This window comes from Zootoca vivipara, chromosome 2 (assembly GCF_965207765.1).
Source record: "Zootoca vivipara chromosome 2, rZooViv2.hap1.1, whole genome shotgun sequence".
Classification (NCBI taxonomy): domain Eukaryota; kingdom Metazoa; phylum Chordata; class Lepidosauria; order Squamata; family Lacertidae; genus Zootoca; species Zootoca vivipara.
This window is the reverse complement of record NC_142584.1, coordinates 5,054,558-5,073,381: the sequence shown is the minus strand read 5'-3', so window position 1 is coordinate 5,073,381 and position 18,824 is coordinate 5,054,558. Positions and strand designations below refer to the sequence as shown.

The 18,824-nt window shown below is 48.7% G+C and overlaps 1 protein-coding gene across 3 annotated transcripts in view; it reads left to right on the top strand.

Annotated features, from left to right (window-relative positions):
* The first annotated feature begins 240 nt into the window (after positions 1 to 240).
* RAPGEF3 (Rap guanine nucleotide exchange factor 3) overlaps positions 241 to 18,824 on the top strand; it is a 70,411-nt gene continuing 51,827 nt past the window's right edge. The window contains exons 1-2 of one of the 3 annotated variants that reach the window (XM_035101408.3): positions 241 to 677; positions 1,387 to 1,605. In XM_035101408.3, the coding sequence (XP_034957299.1) occupies positions 570 to 677; positions 1,387 to 1,605 (327 nt within the window). In that variant the 5' untranslated portion in view covers positions 241 to 569. Of the gene's footprint in view, positions 678 to 1,386; positions 1,606 to 11,728; positions 11,924 to 18,824 lie in introns of those variants that run through there. The other 2 variants (XM_060272134.2, XM_060272135.2) reach the window with 2 other exon arrangements.

Sequence of the window (18,824 nt, the reverse complement as noted above, 5' to 3'; positions counted from 1 at the left end):
GGTATCTTGGGCCGGCCCTTGTAGGAGGGCGTTGGTGCCCGTTTATTTGCTGCTTTCTGAAGGCTGCCGAGGAGCTGGTCCGGCTGCTTCGATCTCCTCCAGACTCGCTTTACCCGAAACGTTGCTGCCTGCCGCCCTGCCAGGTCCCTTCCCCAGCCCCGAGTGGGGTGGCGCGGGTGGAGGGGCGTGGCGCTCCCGGCCTCCGCGAGCGCCTTTTGCAGCCCAGAGCTTCCGGGCGCCGCGCCAGGCGCTCTCCTGCCTGCCTGCAGCCTCGGCGGCGCGTTGTCGCGCTCTTGCTCGCCGTGCTGGCGGAGAGGGAAGGCGCCGCTGCCGGAGCCCTCGCTCTCCCTTCTGGGCACGGCGGGCGGGCGGGCGAGTGTGGGACCAGGAAGCCCAGAGCAAGATCCTGGTGGCGGCTTCTGCTCCAGCGCCAGCGGGTGGGGGGGGCGCGCGTGTCTAAGCGGGCCAGCCGGCCAGTGCTGTTTGCGTAAAGCGCGCACCGGCTCCGAAAAAACCGTCGCTTCCAATGGGTTCCGCGTTGGCTTCCTCGGGGCTTCTCCTGCCCGAGGATGGTTCGGCTCGCCTCTTTTCCCCGTAAGGTCATCCATCCGGGCCCCCAAGATAGCGCCCCCACTCTGGACAGGCTTCTCCAGGCGGGCCGAGTAGGGGGCATGAAGGTGAGTGCGTGGCGCCCGAGGGAGGTTACCTGTTTGCGACAGGTGGGGTGAGGCGGGCTTGGCAGCGCCTCAGATGGATGTGCGGGCGCTGAGCTATAAGCAGCTGAGTTAAAAGCCTGCGAGAAGTGGCATCAGCAGAGGGGAAGCCGCAGAAACAACCCACCTCGTGACACCTCCAACCAAGGTTAACGGATTTATGATGGCCACAAGCTTTTGCGGACCAGAGTCCATGGAAGAACGACGAAACGGCACCACTTTTGCCAGATGCCCGGCGCAGCCACCATCCATATTGGCTAGCAGATGAATGAGCCATGAGAACGGAGGCATGCTAGAGTTACCATCTGTGAGCCAGGGAGTCCTGAATTCAAATGTCACCCTTAATATCGCTTAAGTGGTAGCCTTAGGGAAGGAAAACTGCTCTTACCTTCAGTCCCTGGAGTTAAGCATTTTCACCCACCTTGCAGGTTTGTTGTTAGGTTAACCTTGCAGGGTTGTTGTTGATTGTTGACAGTGCCAGCAACGTGCTTTAAGCACCCTGGAGTGCTGTGATATTGCAGTAATAACAACAATATTAGAGTACTGCTTTTGGGGGACAGAGGAACTCATAAGAAGCACAGTCCTCCCATTGCACAGCAGGCAGAATGCAGAATGCAGCATGAGCAAATTGCTTTTTATTTTATTTTCTCACCGCTTCCCTTTGCTCCCCAAGGTGGCATGGAGGGGACAGGGAAGAAGGTGGAATGTTGGGCTTCTGCCTGGTGACATCACAGACTTGCCCCAGCTCCCCAAGGGGCTCATGGATCCCATCCCAGAAGAAAGTCTTCTCGAAGTGATTTGGAAAAAGATGCACTTGTTCCGCAGCTACAGCTATCAGATCCAGCTGGAGGGGCAGGTGGGCAGTGCCCCCAGGATCCAGGGGATCCGATGGGTGAGTACCGATGCTCTGCAGCTGGATGGTGCGTCTCAACAGGTGGTTTTTGTTGTGACTGGGTAGGCAGGTGGCTCTGAATGACAGGGAGGCTTCTCCTGACCTCACATGAGCATGTGGAGCCAGCCAGGATAAGCTACCTGTTTGTCATTATGCCCAGAGCTGGTTTTGCAGGCTGCTGTGAGTCAATGTGATAGCAAAACCACTGGCACAAACAGGGCCAGGGTTCAGCATGTTCTTGGCTCCAGAAAAGACATGAAGCCATTTTCCATAACCGGAATCTCTCTCTCTCTCTCTCTCTCTCTCTCTCTCTCTCTCTCTCTGTGTGTGTGTGTGTGTCTGTGTGTAACCTTTTAGCACACGGTTGACAAATACTCTCTCAAGTGTGTCCCGACCAGCGTTCGTAGCACCCGGCCAGTCCACTTTACTTCTTTGGTTGCAATTGTTTTCAGTGCTGTACTTTGCAGAAGTTGTGTTGGCACTGGCTTTGCTCGGTTTGTCTGTTTCCACACACACCCTTTCTAATACTGTAGTGGCAATGTAGCAAATGGTTAAAGCCACTCTGCATGCAATCTTTGTTTTTCACATTTGTACTTTACCTTCTTCCAAGGAGCTCAGTTAATCTGCATTGTATCTCCGACAGGAGATTAAATAATATGTGTGTGATTGACCCAATCTCTGCACACGTCTGTATATGTCTACTCAGAAGTAAGTCCCACTGAGTTCAAAGAGACTTGCTCCCAAGTAAGTAGGGACAGATGCCAACCCCAAGGAATTTTGTCAGAGATGTAAGCCCTGTTGAGGTCTATTCTCTACTGCCCCATAGGTTTTGGAGTTCTAGAATTCCTACATGGAGGGCACATTATTATTATCATTATTATTATTATTATTATTTATAATAATTTATTTAGAGTTTCTGAGTATGCAAAGTGCTCTGCGTACCAGCTCAGTAATATGCAAAACCACCATGTAAGCTAGGCCAGTATTACCCATACTGTAGATTGCACTAGTCTAGGAATGAGCATGCTAATGCATGTGGAGATCATAAGACAATCCTGCATACGGGTAGAAGCTGTGCTGTGTGTATACCTATTCAGAAGCATCAACAGGATAAATGTTTAGGTATAGGAGCAAATGTGTCCTTTGGGTCCTTAAGCCATGGGATCCCTTGCATTCACATACAAACCATGCTGGATCATTCTCACACAAACTGCTAAACATCTCCAACCCACAATGAAAATCATTAGAGTTTAGTTGTTTTGAGGTGGATCAAGACTGCTTATTCCTACCTTCATCAATATCTAATTACAGATGAGATTGCTTACTCCCATAGATGTGCACATATGAAATCTGCTACGGTACCTTCCACTGAATTTAGATTCCTTTAAAAAGAAATCATTCATTCATTTTTTTAAAGAGTTCTAGCTTTATACTAGTGTAGTATCTATAAATCAGGCAGTCAGTTGCATGGATTGAACCAGAGAGATAACACATGGTTTTGTTCTTTAAAGCCTGCATCCAACACCATTGGGCTACTTTATATCTGTTTGTGTGAAAACATACTGTAGTTTGAAACGTAATCTTCACTAGAAAATAAAAGCTGGGATTCCCAGGAATCTGGGGCGGATCAATGAGTCATGGGGTTCATGAACAGCCTTACATCTTGCAATCCTTTGCTTCTGATCATAGAATTACAGAGTTGGAAGGGACCCCGAGGGTCATCTAGTCCAACCTCCTGCAATGCAGGACTCTCAACACACGGTTCCCCATTCAATTTGGAGCCATCCCGGACCCCCTTAGCTTTGCAAATGTGCTGGCAGTTTTTTAAAATTGTTGTACCACTGTTCATTGCCGTGCTACATCTGGACCAAATGAGATTCCCACTTATTGCTAACTGGTCTACTCCACCATCCACCCCTTTGAGATGATGGGTTCCTTTCCTGGTTCTCTGGAGGAAGCAAGCAATCAGTGTCAAGTTATAACAAGCAAAAGTCACTTTTTTCCCCCTCTTATATTTTAGTGCTAACAGGCAAGGATGACACTCCCTGCCCCCAGGACTCCAGCTTAAATGCTGCTGTTTTTTAAACATACCCTTTAGTCTCTAGAATTTGGGAAGTTAATAATAGACTTATAGAAGAAATGGGACAGTGACAAAATCTTGTCCCCATGGCCTCTCCCTCTTGGAATGTATTGGGAAAGGACCCTGTCTTGGATGACTTTGGGCCAAACCTTGTCGCTTGGCCAACCCTCTTTGCATTGTCATAAGGCAAAAACTTGTGAGCTGATCTCCTTGGAGGAAGGGTGGGATACCAATTTCTAACAAGCAAAAAAATAAATGCAGCCAATAGCTTGCATCTGACCAGTATGTGAGAGCACTTGAGCTTGCTTTCTGAAAATAAGAGTCTTCCTTTGTAATCCAAGAGATGAGAAGACAGGGTGTCAATACCCAGCGGTGAAAGACAAGCACTTGGTACATGCTCAGAAGTACTCCCACACTTTGTTATCATTTCCAAAGCTGTTTTAGCAGACCAAGGTTTTCACCTTGGTATGAAGGCAACCAGGAGTGGACTATGGTTCAATTTATGTATTTCTTTAATTTATATCCCACTTTTTCTCCAAGGAACTCAAAGTGGCATACATGCTTCTCCACCTTCCTCATTCGATCCCCACAACAACCCTGTGAGGTAGGCACGGCTGAGAGGCAACGTCTGACCCAAGGTCCCCCAGTGAGCTTCATGGCCAAGTGGGGATTTGAACCCTGGTCTCCCAAGTCCTAGTCCAGCACTGTAGCACACTGGCTGTCAATGAAGCCGTGCAGCATACGTCAAACACTTGGAAGCAGACAGATCCTCAAATCCCTGAGTTTTAAGAAGTTGTTCCAAAACCAAGCAAACAGTCCTCATTCCACACAAGCCTGCATGATCACCAACCCAGTCCACCATACAATCAAACCCAGAGGAAGGAGGCTCCCCAGGGGAATTCTGGACTGTTCTCTTTGGTATGAGGAAGGGCGATGGCCTTTTGGGGACAGAAGTAGCCAAACATAGCCAGGAAGAAAACAGCAGGCCCCAGGTTTGGCTGGCTGCCCGTGCAGGCCGGATTTCTGGCGACAGGCAGGCTCTCTTCTCCCTGCGGCCACGGGCAGGAAAGTGGGGGAGGTGAAAGCCCCTTAGGAAGCTGCTTGGATGCTCAGAGCTGGCACTGCCTGACTGGAAGAACAGCTGTCCTGATCAACAACACAAGGGCTGTGGTGGTCGGGGAAGAGTCTTGCCAAGGGTGGGGATGTAAACAGTGGGATACCCCAAGGACACAATTGGAGCTGGTGCTGTTTTAACTTGCTTGCAACTTGCTTCTATTAGGAATTCAGAGAGGTGAGGAAGGCAGGCGCTAGTGGGCAGGGTGCTGGAGCTTGGGGGTGCTGCCTTCGGAAGACAGAATCCAGCCGCTCACTGCAGTAAGTGGGAGCAGCAATGAATGCAGCTTATCAGCTGTGTAATCCTGGGAATCTGGGAATGTTATTTTGTAAGGGCTAAAGGTGAACTCTTATAGGATAGGAACCAAAGGTAGAAACAACTTCAGATTGTGCTTGTTTCCTACAGCAGCTAAGAGCCAAGTACCTGGTTCATCTATTTCCTTTTCCATGAGTAAATGCAGCAGTTTGCCTTTTGGAAGGTCTATAGCTAAGAGCGCATGCGTTTCATTCTGACGGCCCTGGGATCAGCCCCTGCCATATCTAGTTAAAGGATTGATGTAGCAGGTGAAGGGAAAGACCCTCTCTGCCTCAGACCCCTGGAGAGCTGCTGCCAGTCAGACTGGACAATATTGGGTTGACCTGAAGTCTGACCTGATGTAAAACAGCTTTCCATGTTCCACGAAGCCTCAGACCCCCTTTATATGCAAAATAAGACCAGCCCGCCTTGCAGGAATGTTGTAAAGATTCACCAGCACTCCTGCTGTGATTTAGAATCTGCACAAGGTGATACAGGGCTCAGCTCTGCAGTAGGTTTTCTGGATATTGTGAGGGCACAGCTGCTACCTGTTACTTTCACTCCTCCCAAGCAGCAGCTGGTGTGGCTGGGTTTGTATGAGGCAATGCTAGTGTGGTGTAGTGGTTAAGAGCGGTAGACTCATAATCTGGGGAACTGGGTTCGCGCCTCGGCTCCTCTGCATGCAGACCTTGGGCTAGTCACACTTCTTTGAAGTCTCTCAGCCCCACCCACCTCACGGAGTGTTTGTTGTGGGGGAGGAAGGGAAAGGAGAATGTTAGCCGCTTTGAGACTCCTTCGGGTAGTGATAAAGTGGGATATCAAATCCAAACGCTGCCTCCTCCTCCTCCTCCTCTTCCTAGATGCAACAACATCTTTATCCACTAGTTGACACCTAGATTTTCCTATGTAGAGAATTAGGGTGTGTTTATGAAGGAGCCTTCAGTCATTTTGAGACCTCATCTCATTACTTGAGTCTGAAATGGTTACAGTCTGATTATCACCCCACCTGTTGTTGGTGACCACTAGTCCTCTTTAGTACCATGAGGATAAAAGGAGCCCATCTTTCAGGACTGCTGTGTGAGGATGAAGAAGAGCCAAGCTTAAGGAATCCAGATACAAACGAAGAGACTGCTCTTGCACCTTTAATAGTTGTGTTGGAATTTAAGCAGGTGTAGCAGGCATGACAAGCTACACCTGTTGAGATTTCTTCTTCCACACAACTATTAAAGGTTCAGGAGGCCCCTGGCCAGCGCAGCTGAAATACACATTATATTTGATGTGGACAGGCTCCCATCTTTGCCTCGTGGGAGTTTAAAGACGCTCTTGCTGACATGTAGAAAAAGCTGGATAGCAATCAGATGCGTAGGCAAGGAGGAGCCGGTGTGTCTTGTGCTTTCTGCTTCTCTCAATTGATAGCCCGTCTCAGCAGAGAACAGTGCAATCCTCTGCATGTTTATTCCGAAAGTGTGCCTATGACAGCTCTGTTGGTGGAGCGTGAGACTCTTAATCTCAGGAACATGGGTTCGAGCCCCATGTCGGGCAAAAGATTCCTGCATTGCAGAGGGTTGGACTACATAACCCTCATGTTCCCTTCCAACACTACAATTCTAGGATTCTAGGAATGCAATCACCAAGGAAGAAGATGAGCAATGGTCAAAGCAACCAGCCCAAATGTGCCTGAATGTGTGGTGATGATCCTTTCCAGCTTTCTCTGCATGCACTGCGTTCAGACCCATGCGTGGATGATGGGCTGCCTTCGGATTGGTGAGTCACAGTTGGGCAGGTGTGTGGTGAGGATACAGGCAGCTGTTTCATGCCAAGTCATCCCAATTCAGGGCCACAAGCAGAGGTCTTCCCCAGCTCTGCTACCAGAAATAATTTTAGCCACAGAATGTCATGTTAGGTATTGATGCCAAGCATGTACTCTGCCACTGAGTTATGGCTCCTGGCACTATGGCAAACCTGTTCCTAGAATTTGCTACTACAGATGGCCTGTGACATTCTCAGGGTCCCATAGAGGCCCAGAGGGTGATGAGATCAGCTACTCTGCTAAGTCTAGGTAAAGGGGCCCCTGTCTATCATGGCCAGTCGTGTCCGACTCTGGGGTTGTGGCGCTCATCTCGCTCTATAGGCTGAGGGAGCTGGCGTTTGTTCACAGACAGCTTCTGGGTCATGTGGCCAGCATGACAAAGCCACTTCTGGTGAACCAGAGCAGCGCACAGAAACACTGTTTACCTTCCCGCCAGAGCGGTCCCTATTTATCTACTTGCACTTTGATGTGCTTTCAAACTGCTAGGTGGGCAGGAGCTGGGACTGAGCAATGGGAGCTCACCCCGTTGCAGGGATTCGAACCGCCGACCTTCTGATCAGCAAGCCCTAGACTCTGTGGTTTAACCCACAGCGCCACCTGGGTCCCCTGCTAAGTCTAGAGGTCCCTTAATGGTCCTCGCAATACAGTCCTGCCACCACCTACTGAGTCATAGCGGGCAAAAGGGTCCTCTCTCTATATTGTTGTTTGAATATCTCCACACTAGACATGTGGGATGGGATACATCAACCTTGTAATCAGCCTAGGCTAGAACACTGACATTTAAAACAGTAAACATGTATTTATTTCTAGAATATAGTTCCTAGAACAAGTAGCCATTTCATTCAGAATACTAAAAGAGGAGTTCAAATATTCTCACCCAGCCTTCCCTGCTTGGTGACTTCCAAATGTTGTTGGACTCCAAATCCCATCAGTCCCGGCAAGCATGGCCTAGGGCAGGCACCCCCAAACTCGGCCCTCCAGATGTTGTTCGACTACAATTCCCATCATCCCTGACCACTGGTCCTGTTAGCTAGGGATGATAGGAGGTGTAGTCCCAACACATCTGGAGGGCCAAGTTTGGGAATGCCTGGCCTAGGGGGTCAGGGATGATGGGAATTGGAGTCGAACAACATCTGGAAGGCACTGGCTTGAGGAAGGCTGCCCTTACCTCACATAGCAAACCCTGAAAAAGCTACCTTGACTTAGGCTTTCATAATCCCTCCCATCTCATTCGCTGGTCACCTCCAGTCCTGGCTTTGTGGGAGGCATTCAGCTGCACAGAGGAAATTTACCATTAAAGTGGATTGCAGTGTTCTGGTGCAACAAATCCACATTAAAAACAAAAACCCACAACAGACTTTCTTGCCATTAGGAAAGTGACCAGTGGACTGCACTAAAAAGTGTGGGATAAACTGATTAATGGGAAGGCATGTAGCTACCGTGCAAGCAAACCAAAGCGAGTGCTCATTGTTGCATAACCACCACATAAGTAAACCAAATGCTCAGTGAATACACAGGGTATCATCTAACCTTGTGTGTAAGCTTTGTGCAAGTGAATGAGGGTGAATGCTCAATGAACAGGTCTTTTGGATGAGCTCTCTTTGTCCTCCCTTCTTCCCTCTCTGTTTCTGCCTCGCTCTTTCCCAGCAGCCTTCAACTGTCATTCTTGAGAGACACTGTCCACCTGTCACTCACTCTAACTCCAGCCCACATTCCATCACACTGGCCTGCTGTCAAACACCCTTCTGCTCCCTCTTCCGTTACACTGCCCATGTGGGACAGGATCTTTTGTTTCTCACATGTGCACCCACTCGCACTCTGCACACAGAACACTTGCATGCCAAGGATTAAACTAGCGTAGAACTAGGACCACTAAGAGGGGTCCTGCTGCACTGGGGACAAAGGCCCACTGACTTACGTTCTCTACTTTTTATGTGACTGTGGGAATCTGTCGCCTGGCCAGCCCTTCCATTTCTCTCCCCTACCGCCTAGTCTGTGGTGAAACTGACAGTGTTGGGAAAGGCTTGCCAGTTTTGTAGCTGTCTCATCAGTTCTGTGTGCTTGTCAGGCGTGGGGAAGCTGGTGCCCTCCAAATGTTGAATTAGTCATTCATTTGACTAAGTGGATTTATATAATGCTCAATCACCTGCAATCTCAGTCTAAGTGGTTTTACTGTTGCTGGGCTCCAGCTCCTTTCAATTCCAACCAGCACAGCCAATGGTCAGGGATTATGGGAAATTGTAGGCCAACAATATCTGGAGGCAGGCAGGGTTCCTACACTGGTGTACACATCCCTGCCCTTTTAAAGAAAGGGCCTTTGAAAGAGTCATGGGGAATTGAAAAGGCATTTCCCTAATCTGGTCCGTTTCGTCAGAGAAGTCGCTTGGTAGGCAGGTAGTGCAGAAAATGGAGAGGGGGTGAAGGTTACACACTGTCCACAATGTCACAAAACATGTCATGATGGAATTGTATCTGAGTGAGGCTACAATATATTATGAACCATCATCTGGGGAGGCAAATTGGGGAGTGCCTCGTACCTCACTATTTGAGATGAGCATGGTGACATTTGAAGCACGAAAAGCTTTACTTGTAAACTGAAAGTGGGGGAGAGATTAAAAGGTAAAGGGACCCCTGACCATTATGTCCAGTCGTGACCGACTGGGGTTGCGCGCTCATCTCGCATTATTGACCGAGGGAGCCGGCGTATAGCTTCCAGGTCATGTGGCCAGCATAACAAAGCCGCTTCTGGGGAACCAGAGCAGCACATGGGGAACCAGAGCAGCACATGGAAATGCCGTTTACCTTCCCGCTGTAGTGGTTCCTATTTATCTACTTGCATTTTGACGTGCTTTTGAACCGCTAGGTTGGCAGGAGCTGGGACCAAGCAACGGGAGCTCACCCCGTCACAGGGATTTGAACCGCCGACCTTCTGATCAGCAAGCCCTAGGCTCAGTGGTTTAACCCACAGCGCCACCTGGAAGAGATTACAGAGTGATGATTAAAGCACCTTTAAAGTGCCCGTTTGGCTTTGACCATTGTTGCATCTGAAACCAATGTGCATCTCATGTGGGCTTTGCATTTCATCCCACACAGTCTCAGCCATTGTAGTGGCGCAGCTGGGATCGGCCCATGCGCCATGTCGGATCTTTTACAACAGCCTTTTGTTCTGCTGTTGTTTTCTCACACTTCATAAATGTGCTGACGTAAGTGATTCCGGGTGCTAAAAGTGGCTCCTCTCTTGCCTCTCTGAGTCCACATTCCTGGCTGGTGCCAAATTTGCTCCAAAATGTTTACAGATACTCTGAGGGGGAAGGGTCTGTGGTGGAAAGATAAAGATCAGTGTAGTTGCTTCAAGGGAAGCAGCACTTTGGTTAGACTGGGGGGAAAGGACTAGATGTGTCCTATAGTGGTGGGAATTAAGGAAACATGTTGCAGTGACATTTGGGCTGTGACTATGGTTGTAAAAAGATACTGCTAAAAAGGTCAAATCAGGTGGACAGCATTAGCTTGGGAGAAACCTTTGGTTGGGAAAAGTGGGTCTTTCCATAACGAAAAAGATGGCCAAGTACAGGTGATGTGTTGTCCCAGAAGCTAAATAGCTGTACTGTACATCTTTCTCGAAAGGGTGATGCTATTCTTCTCCCCTTCCTCTGCCTGGGGGTGAAGTCGTGAAAGTCTCTCTCTCTCTCTCTCTCTCTCTCTCTCTCTCTCTCTCTCCCCCCCCCCCCCCGCAAAAAACAACAGACTGGCTGTCTCAAAGCTGGTTCTGAAAGTGGTAGAAAGAAGCTATGGCTAAAATGCCCCCAATTGTTGGGGAGCAGGGTCTGTTGGAGTGTTAGTGTTGTGAACCTTCCATTTCAAGGCGAGGTGAGGCAGTGGCCTCTGAGCACCTGGAAGGGGTTGCAGATCAGGCTTTTGAGGAGCTCACCACCTCCTGCCCTTTGTTGCACACTTGGCACCTTCCTCCCTCCCCCACTGCACACCCTCCAGCCACTGTGCTACTACTGCCACTGGTTTGCAGTGGGTGGGTGCGCATGATGGGCGGGCCTGTGACAGAGGGTGAGGCAGCAGGGGGGGGGGCAGCATTTCTGTTTTGTCTCTCCCGACAAAACGTTCTGGGCTGGCCCTGTTCCATCTTGTGCCCAGGCTGTATATGTATGCAAACAAAACCTTTTATCACAGAAATACCATAAGTCTCCTGTGACATTTATTCCAAGGGAACCAAACCCATGCCCTAGGCTCATCTTCCGTGTGACAGCCCATTATGTATTTGAAGATGGCTGTCTTATCTCCTCTCAGCCTCTTCTTTTCCAGGCTAAACATTCCCAACTCCCTCAACTGCTTCTCATAAGGCTTGGTTTCTAGACCCTTGAACATCTTGGTTGCCTTCCTCTGAACTTGTCAATATCCTCCTTATATTGTGATGCCCAAAATTGGCCACCATATTCCAGGTGTGGTCTGACCAAGGCAGAATAGAGCAGCACTATGACTTCCCTTTATCTGGACACTATACTTCTGCTGATGTAGCCTATGATAGCATTAGGTTTTTTGCTGTTGCATCACACTGTTGACTCATGTTAAGCAAGACCCCAAGATCCTTTTCATGTGTACTGCTAGTAAGCCAGGAGTGGGGAGCTTGGTTTTTGTGTATTTTTGAGTCAGTTGCCAACTAAATTTGGCCACATGTCTGTACAGAGTGATCTGATTCTTAATTCCTTGGCAAGCAGACGCCTCCTGCTTGGAAACAGGACTGATGGAGTTAATTTCTGAAGCTTCATCCCAGCCTTTTCTAACAGTCTGGCTAAGAAACAGGTCAGACTGGTCCTCTTCTGGCCAAGCTTTGCCCCTAGGGTGTCTGGCATGTGTGGCTACAGAGTAAAATACTACATCTCCAGGATATGGCAGTGAAATAGGATCTGCAGCTTCCAAAATAGCAGAGCCTGCGTCATCTTTTATGAAGTTAGGACCCCTTTCTGCAGCTCCAATGGTCTCAGTAGGCATTCACCTGCCTGACCCCGAGGTAAGGAGAGGGAAAATGGTGCCGCTCTCTGTCTCCCTTGGAATTCTAAATATCTATTTAAAATCTGGCTATTTCCTCGGAAAGAAATACCTCCAGCTGATTTGGCCTAAAGGCACAGCTGGAAAAAAGTGGGTAACTGATGGTGCATTGATAATTACTGGCTACTTCTGTTTTGCTGCGGAATTACTTGTGAAGGCATGAAAGTTCCTCTGCCACCTTATCACATCTGATCAATAATGGTTTGGAAATAAATCAGTGTTGGCTTATCTAGCAGTTGACCATGGTTTTCCCTGCTGGCTGTTTGTTGGTGACTGCAGTGGTTCTAGAGCAAACAGGGTTGGGCCACAGGCCATTGTCAGATGACCTTCACAACTCCATACTCATGGCAAATGGTTAAGGGGGCAGTTGCTGGTTTTTCTTTCTAGCGTGGTAATAAAATGTGACTTGATCTCTACTGAAAATCCAGTGTGAGCCTCATAGAAGTGAAATGCTTCTTTAGCACTGTGGTGTAGTGGTTTGTTTGTGGAATTAGGACCAAGAAGACCAGGTTCAAATTCTCAGTTGTGTCCCAACCTTTTGTGAAGATAAAATGTGGGGATGACAACACTATTTGCTGCCTTGAGGTCCTTGGAGAAAACACAGGAAATAATATATCAACTAAAGTGAACATAAGGGTTATCAAACTTGAAATATACCATTGCCTAATTAAGGTGTCAACTAAGTTTTCTCTTTATTCAAACAAATATACCATTGCCTGCTGAAGAAGCCAGGGAGTCTTCCCTTCCTGCTGTGACCAGGTCTTAAACCCCCTGGTCTCCCAGAACACAGAGAGGAATAAAGAGGGCAGAGGAAAGAAAGACAAGATGAAGGAGCCTCAGGTTGTTCTGAAAGGACCCAGGAGAGGAGTCTTAGAGAGCAGTGGGAAGGCAGGGACCTTCAGTACTTGCAACTGCTTTACTGGGACAAGACCTACTGGAGTTGCTGGGATCACTAGGTCTGAGCTGTTTTGTTTGCATAAAGAGTTAACTTAGTTGACACTGAGTGTTTTATTTCTGACCTGCTCCCGACTCCAGCTCCTGACACTTTGTTTGTGGCTAAGGACTATTCCATGCCTCCTAAATATATTATTCCTTCCAATAGCAAGCTCAGGTGATGAGTGATGATGAAAATGGAGCAAAAGCAGGGTTTTTGAGAAACAAGAGGAATTTATTAGCATGCCCTGAGCAGGCATGCAGTAATAAGAAAGAGAACAAACCCCAAGCTTTTCAGGAAAAACAAGCTAAGGGGCCAACAAATAGCCCAGTATGGGGGGGTGGGGTGTAAAACCTGGCAAGGAGCTTTGTTGGGGAATGGAATGCATTGCTTGAGCACCTTACAACTAATAGTGTTGCAGAGAAGGGCCAGTCTGGTTGGCAGGAACCCTGTACAGGAACACTCCACAACATGGTGAGGATACACTGCAATCTTATGTTGAAGGTCCAACATGTTGCAAATAATTTTGATCATCTTGGCCTCAAACAGGAGTTAGTTTCTCTGCACTGCAGATGCCCCCCCCCCCCCAAGATGCTGAGGACCAACATAAGCACTAGCATGCGCATGGGTGGATTAATTTTTCTGGCAGATATGTGGTCTGGGACAATGTGAAGGTGCTCATAAGCTTTGGAAAGGGCTGGTCCAGCTGCACATCAGTTGGGAGGGTGACTCACCTGTGTTTCTGGGCCTAATCCGCTCGCCTTTTAAACATTATCTTGGCAAAGCAGGAGGTGGCACAAGGCCCCTGGCACGAATGCTTGGCACGCCTGCCCAGCTGATGTAACAGCTTCTGAGATTGCAGATTAGGCCGGCTTCTTTCACAGAGCTACAGTGATTACAAGGAGTTGCAGTGATTACAGCAATCAGCCGTCTTCACCCTTTTCAGGGTTGGGATCCATGTTTAATGTCCTAGAGCAGGCATGTCAAACCTGCGGCCCTCCAGATGTTTTGGCCTACAACTCCCATGATCCCTAGCTAGCAGGACCAGTGGTTGGGGAAGATGGGAATTGTAGTCCAAAACATCTGGAGGGCCGCAGGTTTGACATGCCTGTCCTAGAGTGTCAAATATGTTATAGATTTGGGGGGACCCCCCAAAAAACCCTAGAAAGTAATAAATGGTAGGATTTTGATTATTTGGAGTATTGTAGGGAAGATTGGAGGTCAGTGGAAAAGTACAGACTAAGCTTCCTTTCCGAGTCATAGAATCATAGAATCGTAGAGTTGGAAGAGACCACAAGGGCCATCCAGTCCAACCCTCTGCCAAGCAGGAAACACCATCAAAGCATTCTTGACATATGCCTGTCAAGCCTCTGCTTAAAGACCTCCAAAGAAGGAGACTCCACCACACTCCTTGGTAGCAAATTCCACTGCCGAACAGCTCTTACTGTCAGGAAGTTCTTCCTAATGTTGAGGTGGAATCTTCTTTCTTGTAGTTTGAATCCATTGCTCCGTGTCCGCTTCTCTGGAGCAGCAGTAAACAACCTCCCTCCCTCCTCTATATGACATCCTTTTATATATTTGAACATGGCTATCATATCACCCCTTAACCTTCTCTTCTCCAGGCTAAACATACCCAGCTCCCTAAGCCGTTCCTCATAAGGCATCGTTTCCAGGCCTTTGACCATTTTCGTTGCCCTCTTCTGGACACATTCCAGCTTGTCAATATCCTTCTTGAACTGTGGTGCCCAGAACTGGACACAGTACTCCAGGTGAGGTCTAACCAGAGCAGAGTCAGGGCCTCACCTGGGATAGAAGCATCAACATGACAACATGGCATCTTTGGGGCTCCTTAGTCCCCACCTCCTTTTTCTGATGCTCCTAGCAGAGCAAGGGGGCTGGCTCTAGCTTCCATTTTAATTCCCCCCCCCCAAGCAACATTACATTGAGGCCATTGTGAGAAAGTGAACTTGAGGTTAGACCCGCAAACCATGCTGTGCTACTTGGAGCACGGTTGCCTCTAGAGATCCACCCACCAACAGAGGAGACCCGCCAGATAGTGCCCTAGTCTCTTCAAACCTGGAGCTGGCCCTACCTAAGGACTGAGGAGAGATGCAGCAGAAAGTGGAGTGCAGGGGAGCAGGTGCGCAGTTGGTTGCAGGTCCTACATTGGAGAGGATGCTCCCTTGTGTGAAGGAATGTCAGAGGACTGTTCTCTGCTTGAGGAGGTCCTCTCCTTGAGGTGCTCTGTGGTCCAGCTCCAGTTAAATACAAGGAATCCTAGGATGGGAGAAAGTTGCCCATCAACAACTACGGTAACTCCACCCAGAACATCTGACAGACCAGGCAGACAGGCCACCTGGCCACAGCCTGCTCCACTATGGCAAGATGCTTTAAAAAAAAAAGGGGGGGAGACAGCAATTACTGTATTGGCTCGAATATAAGCTGCACTCCCCCCCAAAAAAAAATTCTGACCATCAAAAGTTATGGCTTATGTTCACGACCTTATAGTGTGGCTTATATTCACGACCTGATAGGCAGCAATGCGACGCAACTCCCCCCCCCCCCAAAAAAACAGCCCACGAGTGGAGGCTACTGGCAAAGGAGGGGAGGCTACTGGCAAAGCCGCGTGGCTTCCTCCCCAGAGAGCAGCGTGGGGCAACCACACGCAGCCCACCCGCCGCTCCCAAGCCTCCCCTGAGCCACCGAAAAGGAGGAAGGGGGGAAGGCCACTATTCTATGCAAAGATTATGTGAATATGAGTTGGGAATATGTGTCCTTTTCCAGGAGGGAGATGTATTTCCTCTTTTGGGGGTAATATGTGAGTGGCTACCAAAGCACCTGTCCTGATGAGATCTTAGCAGGATGGGCCTTTTTCAGGTGGAATAGTGGCGCTGTGGGTTAAACCACTGAGCCTAGGGCTTGCTGATCAGAAGGTCGGCGGTTCGAATCCCTGTGACAGGGTCAGCTCCCGTTGCTTGGTCCCAGCTCCTGCCAAAAGCACGTCAAAATGCAAGTAGATAAATAGGAACCGCTATAGCGGGAAGGTAAACGGCGTTTCCATGTGCTGCTCTGGTTTGCCAGAAGCGGCTTTGTCATGCTGGCCACATGACCTGGAAGCTATACGGCGGCTCCCTCGGCCAATAATGCGAGATGAGCGCGCAACCCCAGAGTCGGTCACAACTGGACCTAATGGTCAGGGGTCCCTTTACCTTTACCTACTGGTTATCTATGGATAACCAAGCTGACCTCTGGCTGTGTAAAGGTGTAGGGAAGATAAAAGAGGACCAAGGGGGGCAGGTGGGAATTGGAACCTATGGGGAGGAGCTATGCATATATTTAGCATATTTATTACTAGCCCTTTACGAAAGATGTCAGGGTCGGGTACAACCGTAGTTAACCTTTTCAGACCTGGGATTCACCTTTAGCCCAAACATGCATTTGGAACCCATTAATTAAGTTTTTGTGTCACATCTGCATGGTGCTGCTGCTGTGACAATCCACCTTGGATCAGGCCCTGACCCGCCAGTTGAAAACCAGTGGGTTACAATGGAACGAACACAATAAAATGCAGTAGATAAACAATTAGAACGACAAACAAACCAATAAAAACATTTGCAGAAAGGAAACAATCATTGCACCCAGGTGCTAAAAGCCTGGGTGAAAAGGTACGCCTTTGTGTGTTTTTTTGGAAACCCCCAGTGGTGGGGGCCAGCTGTACATCAAGGGGCAAGGAGTTCCAAAGTCTGGGGGTCATCACAATGCACTCTGCTTTATGCACTACCGGGCAGGTGAAAGATATCAGCATCAATTAGCTAAGCTCTTAGGGACGAAGCCATTTATTTTTCTGCCTGCTTTTTGATGCGTGAGGATATTGCTTCAGGGAAAGGCAGGGAAGTGACTTTCTGGGTGTCTCACTCTGGCATCGGCAAGCTCTTCTGATCTCTGGGTTGCAAGCAAGGCAATGTGATGAGGCTTCGGCAGAATGTGGGGCCTCCCTGGCTGCCTGCCTGCTGGGCTCAGTTGCTGAAGCCTGTTGGGTGTTTCTTCCCTTACCTGCCGAGTCTGGACTGGAGGCATTCCTCCAACTCCTGACAGATGGCAGCCCTTGTCATATTTGCCGTGTAAACACGCCAAGGGGCGCGGTGCTGTTTGTACTCCACAGCTGGGGAAATGAGGAGCCCTGGAGAACTGGCAAGAGACCTTGGGAAGGGAGGCTGCCTTCCTGAGACTCAGGGCATTTCTGAGAACCAAGAGAGCAGCCGCTGCTGCATGGTCTGCCCACTCCCTCTGATCTCAAATGTGTTGATTTTAGAAAGGTGCTAAAATAGGGCCTGATGGTACTGTGGCGGCAGTGGTGGATTTACCTATAAGCTAAGCAAGCTATAGCTTAGGCTCCCCCTCTCTTGCCCCCCCTCCAAATTAAAGGAAGAAAAACTGGATGCACATTTCCAAAATATAAGATAAAAAACAAATTACTTTGACACCAAATTGGGAGGGGTGGCTAATACTCCAGAGGACAGGGTGACACTTCAAAATGACCTTAACAGATTAGACAACTGGGCCAAAGCAAACAAGATGAATTTTAACAAGGAGAAATGTAAAGTACTACACTTGGGCAAAAAAAAATGAAAGGCACAAATGCAGGATGGGAGACACCTGCCTTGAGAGCAGAGTGAAAAGGATCTAGGAGTCTTGGTAGACCACAAACTCGACATGAGTCAACAGTGTGATGCAGCAGCTAAAAAAGCCAATGCAATTCTGGGCTGCATCAATAGGAGTATAGCATCTAGATCAAGGGAAGTAATAGTACCACTGTATTCTGCTCTGGTCAGACCTCACCTGGAGTACTGTGTCTAGTTCTGAGCACCACAGTTCAACAAGGATACTGACAAGCTGGAATGTGTCCAGAGGAGGGCAACCAAACTGGTCAAAGGCCTGGAAATGATGCCTTATGAGGAATGGCTTAGGGAGCTGGGTATGTTTAGCCTGGGGAAGAGAAGGTTAAGGGGTGATATGATAGCCATGTTCAAATATATAAAAGGATGTCATATAGAGGAGGGTGAAAGGTAGTTTTCTGCTGCTCCAGAGAAGCGGACACGGAGCAATGGATTCAAGCTACAAGAAAGAAGATTCCACCTAAACATTAGGAAGAACTTCCTGACAGCAAGAGCTGTTCAACAGTGGAATTTGCTGCCAAGGAGTGTGGTGGAGTCTCCTTCTTTGGAGGTCTTTAAGCAGAGGCTTGACAGCCATCTGTCAGGAATGCTTTGATGGTGTTTCCTGCTTGGCAGGGAGTTGGACTGGATGGCCCTTGTGGTCTCTTCCAACTCTATGATTCTAGGATAAAATACATATTTTGTTATGTGCAAATGGCTTTAGATACCTATTAGGTCCATAGATTACCATATAACATATAGGTAAAGGTAAAGGAACCCCTGACCATCAGGTCCAGTCGTGTCCGACTCTGGGGTTGCGGCGCTCATCTTGCTCTATAGGCCGAGGGAGCTGGCGTTTGTCCGCAGACAGCTTCCGGGTCATGTGGCCAGCATGACAAAGCTGCTTCTAGTGAACCAGAGCAGCGCACGGAAACACCGTTTACCTTCTCGCCGGAGCGGCCCCTATTTATCTACTTGTACTTTGATGTGCTTTCGAACTGCTAGGTGGGCAGGAGCTGGGACTGAGCAACGGGAGCTCACCCCGTTGCAGGGATTCGAACCACCGACCTTCTGATCAGCAAGCCCTAGCCTAGACTCTGTGGTTTAACCCAGTGTTTCTCAACCTTTTTTGGGCCACGGCACACTTGTTCCGTGAAAAAAATCACGAGGCACACCACCATTAAAAAAGTTAAAAAATTTAACTCTGTGCCGCCCTATATTATGACTGTAAGAAACACTTGCCGAATATTGCTTTCAGGCGGGTCAGCGCTGTG